The sequence below is a fragment of the Centruroides vittatus genome, unplaced genomic scaffold (assembly GCF_030686945.1).
Source record: "Centruroides vittatus isolate TY-2023 unplaced genomic scaffold, ASM3068694v2 scaffold_861, whole genome shotgun sequence".
Taxonomy (NCBI): Eukaryota; Metazoa; Arthropoda; class Arachnida; order Scorpiones; family Buthidae; genus Centruroides; species Centruroides vittatus.
In genome coordinates, this window is record NW_027122718.1 from 8,861,164 (window position 1) to 8,875,317 (window position 14,154).

Here is a 14,154-nt window from a genome sequence, read left to right on the forward strand (position 1 = left end):
AACCAAGTGCCATATACTGTACAGTATAATACATTAAGTATTGTTATGATAAAAATGGTTCTTGAAGAAATTTCAGTTATTACTGAAAATCATCAGTTTTTGTTCAACAGAAGTTTTGGTAATGAGATTCGTCTCCAAGCGCGTTAAGATCAAATTTGAGCAAAGCAATTAAAAATCGTCATCATATTGCCAATCAAATATACATTTGATTATCACAATTTATTTTTTATTTTAAATATCAGAATAATTTTTGATTTTATGTATTTGTACAGGTATAACACCTTACGTCGGTAATTGGTTCCGGGAGAGGCGACTTAAGTCGAATTTACTTGTCACTGGGCTAAACTACAAATAACCATTCCCAGTTCCGTATTTTATTTATAAATGCATTTTTTATAATTTATGGTTAATAAGAATCTATTTAAGCTTACAAACAAACTTTAGTTTTTAATACAGTACAGAAAAAAAGAAATAATCTTGTAAGCATGTACAGTACGTGCTTACAATTTGGCGATGTTTACAGTACATCGCGGACTCTTTATTTGGGAATGTGGTTTGCTCTAAGACATAAGACTTAACTCAAAACGACGTAACCCAAGGTATACCTGTATATATACTTAAAATTATCTGGATTATATTAAGAATGCTGTTAACATTAATATATATTTTTAAGATTCTTAATTTCAGTAAAGAAGAAACATTGCTCTAAAATTTGATTCACTTCTACAGTTCTATAAAAACTTCAGTTCTATAGAATACAATTATTTAAATTAGCATATTCTCAAACTACCAATTGGTGGAGGCTTATCAAACTGTATTGGAGCATTAGAAAATTGAGATCACATTTTAAAAAAAAAGCTTAATTTTAAAGCTTTTTTTTAAAATGTGATCTCAATTTTCTAATGCTCCAATACAGTTTGATAAGCCTTGTATATCTCCACCAATTGGTAGTTTGAGATATTTATTTAAATCATTAGTGGCAAGAAGCTTATAATTATAAACATTAATGTTCATGGATCAATATAACACTATCAACAATGTAGAAAGTTATCTAAATGTGTTAATAAATTAGTATGATTATATGCTGTGATAAAAATGTATGATCTAAAATTAGACAATATAATTCATATTATCTGAACTATATTCTGTCTTTTCCTGAGAAAACTTGAATATATTTACATTACATATTTTTATTATAGAATTGCACAAATAAAAATACATTAAAAAATTTGAATCAATCATACACAAGAAAAAAATTATTAAAATCAAATAAGAATATTCTCCTTCCATTTTTTAAAACACTTAATATGTATAGCGTGTTCATTTAGAAATATAATCGTCATACTTAACTTTAATAAAGAACATGAATAATTTAATTGAATGAATAAATTATTTGTTACAGTACATGAATGAATTTACTTTACTTTCTATATTTACTGGCACACTTAATATGACAAATAATATTTAGAAGTATTTATTCACACAATTCATGTTGATCACTGTCTAGATACATATGCGTACAAGAATTTGCATGCATTGAAATTTGTACATAACACTTAGGCAAAATGGTTGATAAAACTAAAAATCTTACAATTATTAACATTGCTATTAACTGTAAAAATGGCATATCAATACTTTCAAAAATATCTTCAAATGTTGAAGATTTATATTTGGTTATTTTGTACAATAAATGTTTGCAAAAATTGAAGAAATATAATAGAATGTAGAAATTCTTTTAATAAATGTACAATTTAGTGCAAGTGAGAAAAAGAATAACTGTGCAATTGTTTATATTAAATTATTTTACTTCTCAGGCACTATTTTCCCCATGCACCTTGATTTTATAGTGGAAGCCTAGTATCTGAGCAAGAAAGAACATTTATTCCTCCTTTCAGTTTAACATGTAGAATATTTGAAATTAATATATAAAATGAAATTTAAGTAATATATAATGTAAAATTTTTTAAATATTTCACAATTATATAAATTCATTCAAAATTTATAGAATATCAGTCATGACTACTAAATAGTTTTAAATATCTCGTACACAAACCATTGATTTGGTAAAACATCAAATTCTAATTAGTTCCAATTTATAATTTACTAACAACATACTACAAAAATTTGTAGATGTGAAAGCATTTTACTAGAATGCATAGAAAAAACCTAAGCACACAAACAGAATCCAATGATTCAGATTTATAAATATTTTTCTCTCCTGGTAGTAAAATTTTAAGTTTATGAAAAAAATTTTCTTAACAGGAATCAATGACATTAGCAACAATATTTTATATGGGTATATAAATCACATTCTCAATAATGTCATTATCATCTACTTAGTTATGTGCTATCATGCCTTCCAATTCATAGCACTTTGAGTTAGAGAACGTGGAGGGATCATATCAAGCAGATACTGTCTCTGTAACTCTGATGAAGAAATAGAAGACTTACCCATCATTTGATATGAATATGCCTGAGCTGCAAGAAGTGGGGCAAAAGAAAGCATGTGTGCTGGTTGTGGTTGATTTTGATTCAACTGCATTTGCTGAGCTTGTAATAATGATTGTTGTTGAATTACAGCAGTTGCAGTTGTAGCTATTTTTGAAATAGGATTCGAAATATGATTCTGTGGTGAAGTTGGTGCTACAATTGGTGTTACTGTATTTGAAATATGCAATGGAGAAGTTGGTGTTAATGATGGTGGTGGAGAACATGAAAAACCCTGAGACATACGTTGTTCTATTTCTTGTTCTTGCTGCAATGCTTTCACAAATGCAGTCTTTAAGCGATTTGTGTGCTCTGCTTTCAAAGCTTTTTTAATATTTGAAGTAACACATTTTTCACAAATGACTGATGGCTTCTTATTAAGTGTACTAGTCTCTTGCCATTTCCAAACAGGTGTGAAATTAGTACTGCATTGAACACATTCAAATGGATCTGGAGGAAGCTTGTTATAAATATTATCACCAGTGAAAAAACTCACAACTACCTCCAAACCTAAAAGATATATGAAGTCTGGACTATTTGCATTTGGAACAAAGTGTAATTCAGGTGGTGGTGGCTTAGGTGGAGGAATCTGAAGCAAAGTTTTTTCTAACTGTTTACGAAGAGCTAGCTTAGCTGCAGCCTGTCGTTGAGCAGGTGTTTGATTGTCTGCTCTCTCTGTCTGTATTGTTGAGTGAGGCACAGGACTGATTGATGTAGGAACCTGAAATAAATATTATATAAAATAATTATTTATGAATGAAAATAAGCTCATCAAGAATTATTATTATATATTTAATATCAATGAAACAACATTTACATTATATTTTGAATCATTTAGCGGACAAATTATGAAGTTAAAAAAAATCAGCTCTTCCTTAGGAATATTATAAACACTGAAAAAAAATCAGATCTGAAGAAGAAATTCACAGCAGACACTTTCAATGTCTTCCCATACAATTTTAATTGTTTTTGTTTAATTTTACTTTATCATCTCTGAAATATTAATTTCAGATAACATTCCAAAATTTTAATTTTTCTTCTTCTAAAGAAATAATTTTGTCTTTATAGAGTAACAAAAAGAGAAAGAGACTATTGTTATAGTTTGTATAAATAAAATTTAGGAACTTAATTAGGGTGGCATTATGCAACAGTTAGTAATAATTTTAACACAGTTTAAAATCCGATTTATTGTGTATTTAATGTTTTATAACTTACAATCAATCAACAGATATTTATATCAAATTATTTCGTTATAAATGTCCTTCTTGTACAAGAAAGTTGGTAACTCTGCTTCTATTGGACTTCTCTTAATGTTACCATATTCTGACAGTACCATAGGTATTATATTAAATAGGTTTGTGTGTGTTTATGTAACACACTGTAATATATATAAAATTCTGTGTGTGTATCTTTAGAAATGTTTATATTTATAAACTAATGATAGAATAGCTCTGAACTATAATGCTTATGGACTTACTAATTGTTTTGAACAGTTGGTAACAAAATATTTTAGACTTTGGTTTCTCAATTTGGAAATTAATTCTAAAAATTTATATTTATTCCACAGTGTCAGAAAGATTTTAACCAAAAAATGTGTTCCCTGTTTATGAAACATTTATTTTCTCATAAATAAATTGAATATATAAGGTCTGACAAAAAGTTCAGGTAATTTAGTTTTTTGTGAAAAATTCTATTTAAATATAAATATTGTTATTACATCAATTAACAATTCTTATTATTTAGAACTTTATGCAATAATTTAATTTAAAAATGCAAATAAACTGAACAATGTGTGTCCAAAAAGTTTAGCTAATTTTTATTTATTGGATTTTTTACATCTTAACTTTTCAAGTATTAATAATTTTATTCAATTCTTTAAAATATCACAAGTGTGTGTTATTTTAACAAGCTCTTTATCTGTAATATTAATCATGCCAAGAAACAAACAATGATTCATTGACAATGATGTGGTTTACATTTGGAGAAGGAAAGCAGAAGGTACTAGTGTTAATCAAATTGCCAAAGAAATTCATAAGTCTGCCTCATGGAACACATACAATTATTGAAAAAGGTGAAAACTGGAAACCTAAACAAAGATCTGGAAGACCAAAAGTGACTATTAAATGTGATGAAAGAAGAATTTTAAAGTTTGCTTAAATTCTAAATCTGTTTGAAAAATTTCAGTACATTTGAATCATAAAGTAAAAAGCACCATTCATAATATATTAAAATCATCACCAACAAGAATGATCAATCAACCTCCCTTACAACCACAACACATTGAGACAAAGTTATACTGGGAAAGAAAACACATGTTGTGGAAAGAACAAGGAAAAGTGTATAAATGTTTAATGATGGAAAAAAGTGGAATTTAGATGGCCCTGTAGCCAACTAGAAGCCCAGACCTGAATCATACTGAAAATCTTTGGAGCATTGTATCTATACAGGTACGTGTACATGCCAATTGCAAGCAGTATTCAACCATATGTGACCTAAAATCTGAAAAATTTTGGAATAATTTACCAGATGAAACCATTAAAAATCTTATTTTAACAATGGAAAATAAAGTTTTTGAGTTAATTTTATATAAAGAAAAGTTAATTAAATGTTAAATGTATTATTTATTTTCAATAATTATTATTATTTTGTAAAATTACCTAAATTTTTTGGAAACTGTTTTAATTTCAATTTTTTAAACAAATTATTGTTCAAAGTTCTAAATAATAAGAATTATTAATAGATGTATTAAAAACAATTACATTAAATAAAAATAACAACATTTATATTTAAATAAAATTTTTCACAAAAAAAGTCAAATTACCTAAACTTTTTGGGACAGATCTTTATATATATATATATAAAATAAAATAATAAAAGTATTCTAAAAAGAAAAACATAGAAATAGCAATACTTTAAATATATTTACCGTGGAAGGTTGCATGACAGATCTTTGAAGCAAATATTTATTATTAGCAGAGGAAGACAAATGGCTTCTAATTAGTGGAGAAGACATGAATGAAGTGTCTCCGGATACCCGTCCAATGTTAGATTTTGCTGTATTAACAGCCGTTCCAATTAAATTCTCTTTCATAATTTGACTTTGATGAAGTTTCTTTAATAAAACAAGTTTCATTTCTTCATCTCTCAATACATGTTTCAATCTTGCTATCTTCTTCTCTCTCTCTCTCCATTCGTCCTCTGTTAATTCTTTTAACTGAGGTGAAACTGGTAGGGTCATGTCAGATTCTGGAGTATCAGCTCGAGAATTATTTTCTACACCATTAACATGACCATTAGTCATGTTGTCCTCTTCATCAGTTAAAACAATTACATCAGGAGATTTAATATTAGGAGGTTCAACAAAAGTAGTAGGCCTATAAAACTGATGTTGAAATGGATGTAAAGGAAATTTATTTCTATGCTGCTGCAATTCTATTCTTTTCCTTTTTCTACTTTCCACTGTTTGTAAATTACAGATTCCTAAATTTGGAGAGTCTAATATTTTTGTAAGATTATAGTTTGTTTCTATTGGATTTTTAAAACTCAAATCCACACTATCAATATCTTGCACAGCATTATTTTCTATTTCAAGATTTGGTTTCTTCTTCCTAGAAAAAAAAATAAAAAATCAATGTAGAAAAACATTTTAATTAATTAACAACAATTGATGATTTTTAACAACAAAATCATCAACTATAATTATTTCAAAAGTAAATTTTATTTACTTTTGAAATAATTCAAACTGATTCAGATCTAGAATCAAAAATTAATACACAAATCAATTTATAAAAATATTGAACCTCAAAAATTTAAAGTTGTTACTTTTAAAATTTAGCATAAAAATAAATCATTTTGGTTTAAAAATTATTTCGATCATATTAAATTTATTGATTATAAGTTTAAAGTAAGTATTTGTTTAAATTCTAAAATTTTTTTTTTGTATACTTCTATAATCACATATTTATGCAAAGTATCTAAATGTAAATAAAATTTAGTTTATTTTTAGGAGCCATTACTTTTTTAATTTAGCTTTTAACATATAAAGTTTTTCAACTTAATAAACCAAACATTAATAGTTTGGTTTTATATGAATAAATTTCAGCATTGCACAGAAAAAGAAATTAACGAAGTACAGCAATAATGCACGCATTAAAAATATTCTCACAGGTAAACTATATATTCTGATAATGATTTATAGTCTTTAAAGTTAAAGTAAAAAATTTATTATTATAAAAGAAGACAAAGTATTTAAAATAATACAGTTTAATACAAGCAATTATTTATTGCGACATCATCACAATGCCAAGCTACAATTTTTAATCATATTTTTAATTTATTTAATTTAAAATATGCACTCTCCATCTCAAATTAGTACTGTAGTGTCTTGTCTCTGTGCATCATACTTTTAACAATAGAATCATGCCAGTCATCTATTAACTGCATTCAGGGGAAAAGTTTTGAATTGAAATAATGTTATTTCCAATTTGCATCAAAAGTTCATATGCAGTTAATCAGGGCCTCCTGCCCCTAAGGTTTCTATATCTGGTCTTGAATTACATCTGTCTAACCCTAATCTTGAGATTAAGGAAAGGCAGACAGATGGATAACAGTGGGAATTTATAGGTCTAAAAGTTTTTCAAATGGCAACCAAAATTATAGAAGAAAAGGGTTGACCTGAAGGATTGACCGGAATAATTCTCAATTCCTGCTACACAAGCAGATGTACTACTAGTTATGCTCTGTGTATTCTTCACTTCCAGACCATTATTTCGGCCATATTATATGTCAAAAATGATACATCTAAATATCTTTAATTAATAAAAAATAATAATTAAAAAATCATTAACTAATAATAAAATAATGAAAGATTAAGCAACAACACTTTATTGGACCACCCTATCTATAACCATTTCTATGAAATTAAAAAGGCAAGTGACCTGTATGTTTTTTCTTCTTCCAGAATATTCTAAATTAGAACTATAATGCATCATATTTCTAAAAGTCTGAAGTTCTCACATAAATAAATTTATGTTATATACATTTTCACTTAAATTTTATTTTAAAAAAAAAATTTAAAATGTGTAAATTCAAAATAAACTATGGGATTTACTTAAAATTATTTTCACTGTTTATTTTCATCCCTTGTTAAGGTAAACATTTTAAAATTTTAATTTCTTTAAGTCAAAAAGACCCAACCTTTCCCACTCGTGTTATTTAGGTTACAAAACAAATTTTGTAACATAAATAACATTTTAGATTTTACATATCTACTCACATAACTCAAAAAGTACTTTTAGTACTTTATAAATGTGTCTCTCAAAAAACCAATGAAAATCCTGATTCCCACAATAAATATTAGTTTTCATCATAATAAAATTAAAGTAAGATTCTTAAATAGATAATCCAGTAATGAGTATCTAACTTCAATAGCTCATATTAATTTTTCTTCTTGCACTCCACTATTATTTCTTCAATAATGAATCAACTGTCAATTAACATTTCATATTTTGAAAGATGTTAGAACAAACCATTAATATCTGTTTTATTTGATTTTCTATGTAAAACGACATCTAAATTATTTATTTATTTTTGACAAATTCTAATTCAGATTTAACATGAACATTTTTACTACAGCTATTAATTAATTAAAGACATTTAATAAATCGATTCAATGACTGGTATCATTTTAGTGCCAAACAATTGCAGATTACATTGGGCTATATTAATGCTACTAATTACTAATTAAATATCAAATCATTTGGCCTGGAGGTAGGATTTAGGTAACATATATTTCAATAATTAATTTAGAAGGTTCTGGAAGAAAAGAATCAGCTCAAAGTCAGACTTGAACAGCATGGCAAGCAGGAGTTGCAAGCTCAAGTCCCACTTTCGGCTGATTCTTTTCATCCAGAATCGTCCAATTAATTAAAATATTAAAATTATTAAATTTATCAAGAGATGGCACCTAAAACGTACCTCCAATTCAAATGATTTAACATTTAATTATTAATAAGTAGCATTAATATAGCTCGATGTAATGCGGCAATTGTTTGGCATTAATCTAAGAACACAGTTTATGAATGTTTATATCATGTATTTGATTGATAACAACAACATAACATCGCATAAATATAAACACCAGGGTATACCAAATTTAATGAAATAATGTAAATAATCAAAATGTAAATAAAATTTGAAGAAAAAGTTTAAAATTAATATAAGTAACTAAGTTTTATTATGCATTCTAGAAATTAAAAAAAAATTTTAAGTATTGTAGAGTTTCAGCACCTTTATATGTAAGATTAATTTGTACGTTTATAAATTATTTGATTCATATAGTGAATTACATTTATTTAATAGCAGCTATGTAGAATAACTATTGTAGTTTTTTAGAATTTCATATTTAATCATTGGCATATATTACCAAATACAGGATCTGTACAGGTAATTCCATCTGCAATTCCCTAACCAATTATGACGTTATTCCCTGACCTATTAAGGTCACTGCATTTCCCCCTTCCATTATGTAATATTTGGCCAATTCTATTTAAAGATGTATTCAGATCAAAGAGGAGTGAAAGCAACAGACAGATTTCACAGTATTTGCAGATTCCAACATTTAATGCCATTCTATTATTTTTTCTGTAAAAATCTCATTCCCTGACTTTCCAGGTCTGTACAGACCCTGCAATTATTATTCTCCAACCTCATTTTGGAATATCTAATGTAATATGCAGCTGTATAGTACAGATTTTAAATTTAAAGCAAATTATTTATATTAACATGAATAATTATGTATTTACAATCATGTTACTTATACATAATTTGTGTTTTAAGCTGAACAGTTTTGAAATAAAACTTTATTAATTTATATTCTTTACATTTCAAGGTTCAAGTTTTTCATGTTTTTACATCTGTCATAGTAGGAAGTACTATATACAGTAGAGCATCGATTATCCGACTCGACTGGGGTTGGTCGGATAACCAAAAAGTATGAAAAATACATTATTAGTATAGTGTATTAGTATATCCCAAGTAATTAGTATATCACTATTAACCTACTTCGCATTGAATTTTCATCGATGTTAAGCCTAACAAAAGTCTTTTTTAAAATTCCTACTATTAGTTCCTATATTTATCTTGTTCAAATTTTCAATCGTTAATAAAATACTTATTATTCATCCACTCGAGTTCAAATACATTTTTTAAAACTTGTAGTGGATGACACTTGATGTTAATACAGTTTTTTCAAATATTAATTCATTAATTAATTAAATTTAAACTGTGGCGCCCGTCAGCAATATGCCGATTCCGACCGATAGAGGGCGCGAGGAGAAAAAAAGCAAACTTTGAAATTATTTAATAAAAAGTAACTAAAATAAAATTTTTCTTTGTTGACCTAAGTAGGAATTAACTTAGAAAAATTTTTTTTTTATATTATTACTTGTTTAAATAATAATCATCGCTATTGTATTGTTAAAAATTATTTCTTTATTTTGCACAAAACAAATACAAGTACTGTATTTTTTATTGAAAAATACAGTATAAAACAAAATTATATATATATATATTCGGGTTACATATTTTACATAAAGTAGGCCTATACATTACAAAAAGAAGTCCAAATTTTTCTTTTGTTTCACAGCTGACCCTCGTTTTTTTGCTGCTAAATCTCGCACACGTTTTAAAAACAACAATTGGATAGAGTCATTAAATAAAATTAAGCCTGGTTTAAATACTGTCCTCCCTTTCATGGTCGAGTCAGTGATGCCAGCTAAACACGCAAAAATTTAACAAAAATAATATTAAAGTAGCCAAGACATAGCCAAATATTGTAGCGCCACATCGCTAGCAGACATTTGAATTTGCCGACTAGAATGCGGTCGGTTAACCGATGTGTCGGTTGATCGGGGGTTGGATAATCGATGCTCTACTGTACTCTATTCTCATCGTATCAATCTCATTCAAATCCCAACAAGTAATTTAGAATTTGAAAAAAAAAAATAAATAAAAAATATATATATATATATATATATCTTTAGATTCAATGCTGTTATTTCTTTGAATTAAATTTAATAAGGGATTGTACTGCATAGCACCAAACTTGTCACTAGGTGATATTTTTTATTAAAGTGGTGATAAAAACCTAGTCCACTTATTTCAACATTCAATGTGAAACTGAATCACAAAGCATGCTTCAGGAAAAACAGCAGAATATCACATTCCTGTGCACTATATACCTAGCAATGTAATGATGTTACATGGAAAGTTCGGACAGGAAAGCAGGAAGTGATGTTGAGAACCGAAGGCAGTTTTCGTGCAATACCAACCAGTGTTTCCAGAGTGGGAATTTTTTTTTATCAACTGACAGAAAATTTGGGGAGTTTTTTGGGGTAACATTTTTTTCCACTTTGATCATTTTTCAGCAGACTAAAGCATAAAAACTGACATGACAGAACATGTTGAAATATTGCTTAAGGATTGTGTTATTCAAAAATGACTCCTATTTCTAAGTGACAGCTTAACATGTTACTTTTGCTTTCCAGACTCCAAATTGATAGGGCTACCAGCACCTGCATTAGTAAGTAAAACTGGTAATGAACAATTTGAAGTGGTGAAAAAAATTTAAAACTGACAAAATGGTTGGCAATTTAAAATTTTCCACAGCAATCCTTGAATTATTATTAAATAAAAATAAAAATTATTAAATTTAATTAAAAAATGTTAGAATAGGATAGCAGTCTACATTTATAAAAAAAATTATGTTAGTCTTTTATATTAATTAAATTATGCACTCTGAACCAATATATGGTGTGATAACATCAAAAAAATTTTGAAAAACAGAAAAAACAAACGTTTTCACATCTATACAAATAGATTCATTTATTGAATTTCCATCTAAAAAATAGTCAAGAACCTGAAGCAGATCCCAGCAGGGTTTCAAAAACCTTTGTTTTTTTGATGTTTTTCGAAATTTTTTTGACGTTATCACACTGTATATTGGTTCAAACTGTATAATTTTTTAAGTCACGGTGGTGTGGTGAATGATTATATTAATTATTAATAAAACTATAGCTCCACCAAAATTTTAAATGCTGCCAGGAAAGTTAAGCAACTCGTTGCTGGTTTATTTTAGTTTGACCCAACTCAGTATTTCTTGCAGTACTTTTTCTGAAGTTGTCAAAGACTGAACTATTTTTCCAATCATTTAAAGCAGTGGAGGATAATACCGAAACTAAGGCAAAATACTGCAGAGTTTGGTCTCTGAGCTAATTATAAACTTCCTAGCTTTTGGCAAGAATCATGTTTGCTTTTTGGCATTGTGACCAGTTTTGGTCACTTTTGTAGCTCTACTAAGAAGACTTCTCTCTACCTCATTTGCAAGTGGGCAGACCTTTACTGGGCCAGAGTCATTCATCTAGATTCTTCAATTTTTGGCCCTGGTGAATCTAGCTTTTCTTTAGAGGTCTGCTGTCTTTCTTTAAAGAAATCAAACTTCTAAAGTAGTTTCTTCTGGGATGCACAATAGCTATTTTAGGTCAAAATGCTTTTGGCTTTGTCCTCACCTGCAGAATTTACAATCTACAAGAAAAAATCCAGCAATGAGTTGCTTAACTTTTCCAGAAACATTTGGTAGCTCCATCTGTTATCATATTTTATTAAAAATAACTTTTTATATTTTTAGCTCTTATAAAATGACAAAAAGCTTAATTTTGAGGATAGAAATAGTATTTACAATTTTTTATAAAACCTAATAGCAAGTAAAATCATAAAGTCTAATCCTACTGAAGACACACGACTCCCCTTTAATCACTGAAATTTAATAGCATCAGTTCCTCAAATAAACAAACCTCCTTGCAAAATCTGAAAATTTTTTGACAGAAATCACAATTGTTAAGCTTCAAAGACTGTAAACAAAATTGTGTCCCCCACACAGGAAAAAACCTCAAAGATTTTTGCATTTCGATGTTTCAAGGTGTCCCGAATCCAAAAATGTAGAAATCTTGGGGGTGTCATTTTTTGACTGATCGCCATACTTTCCCCCTGTTATATATAATAGCCAGAAAAGTAAAATATATAATTATTCAATTCTAAAAGAAAATTCAAATTTCAAAATCACAGTGTAATATTTTTTATGAAGGAAAAGCTTAATGAAATGTATCTTGTTGGTTCAATATTTTTAATGTTTCTTTTACTTTCCAACTCAGAAACTAACATGTAAGATGTTAACTTGAATTGATTTCAATAAAATCTCTAATTCAATATCTTAGCTTAATGAAACTTAATTGCATCTTAGAAATGAGGAAATATAATACAAGAAATTCTATAAATTTTGAATTTCAAATATGAAGATTTTATTGACATTATTATTTACAGAAACAGCTCAAAATCCATTTTAATCATCTTTTAAAACATGTGAATTAACAAGTATTCTTTCAAAATCTTGAAAGAATAGTTATGTTGTTTATGTAACTTTCATAAACAAATAAAGAATATCATTACTTGTTTATGAAGTTATTGTTGCAATTGACAAATTTTTTAATATATTTCCTCTTTTATAAAGACAGCTATAAATGCAACTCTTTCCAATAACTGTTCATGTTAAAGTTCTTAATTTTTCTTTTTTCTATTAGTAACAGTAACAATAATTAAAAGCTGTGATTAATGGGTTTTGATTGTTTTTACTATCAGCAGTTGGCTGTTATTGGTCATTCTGGTGAATTACTAAATCCAGTCAAATTTATTTCCTATTTTTCCAATAAATTAAACTGCAGTTAACTGAAGCCTGAATACTACTACACTAATTTCACAATTTCAAAAACACAAGCATGCATGCATAGGTCTGTGAGTAAATAAATGTCTAGTGAAAAATAAATGCGCACACATTTATTTTTCACTGATTTAGAAGTAGAAGTCCACTGAAATAATGTCTGAACATAGAAGATCAGATATAATTCTTTAATATTCTGTCATAATGTAAATAAAATATTAGTAATTATAGGGAAATTATGATAATGTTTTTATTGTTTATTTCTTAAATTTTATTATTATTTCAGCAAAAATACCGATAATTCCAGGTTTTCCAAATAAGTAGCTATCCAAGCTTCATTTATTATTATTACAATTCAGTCCCATTTATGTGTAAAACCAGCTGTACATTTTTTGTAATTGTACTTTAAATATTTTCTGCATGGTACTATATGATTTCACACTTATACATCATATTTTCTGTATCCTACAGTAATTTTTTCTCACTTGTGCATTATTCACTTTGAAAGGGAAATAATTTTGCTTTTTTAATGATTATAATGTATTCACTTTAGGTTAGTCATACTGACAGTGAATCTTCAGCAAATGCAAAAAGCAGAGCAAATAATACATAACATGTGACTTAGTACTCGCAAGTGAAGATCAATTTGGTCTGGCAGGGGAACCTTGGACAAACTCTCCTTGTTCCTTCTGTCTCACACCTGCAGTTTTGCATCATACCCTCATATGGGACCAGTCTGTTGCATACACATCCTGTTATTCTTGTTTTAGTCTTTAGAATAAAAGGAGTTGCCTCTGTTACAAATGTTTATCTCTCTGTCTCCTTAATGAATCCAAAACATTAACAGTGACCCCATTTCTGATAAATTTCCGTTTAGAAAATCACTACCAGCACAA

At 27.7% G+C, this 14,154-nt stretch overlaps 1 protein-coding gene across 1 annotated transcript in view; it reads right to left on the reverse strand.

Moving 5' to 3' along the window:
- Positions 1 to 1,458: 1,458 nt before the first annotated feature.
- LOC136989959 (transcriptional repressor p66-beta-like) overlaps positions 1,459 to 14,154 on the reverse strand; it is a 36,442-nt gene continuing 23,746 nt past the window's right edge. Inside the window, exons 3-4 of the mRNA XM_067288267.1 lie at positions 5,414 to 6,095; positions 1,459 to 3,208 (exon numbers count right to left, since the gene is read on the reverse strand). Coding sequence (XP_067144368.1) covers positions 2,351 to 3,208; positions 5,414 to 6,095 — 1,540 coding nt within the window. The 3' untranslated portion in view covers positions 1,459 to 2,350. The remainder of the gene's footprint in view (positions 3,209 to 5,413; positions 6,096 to 14,154) is intronic.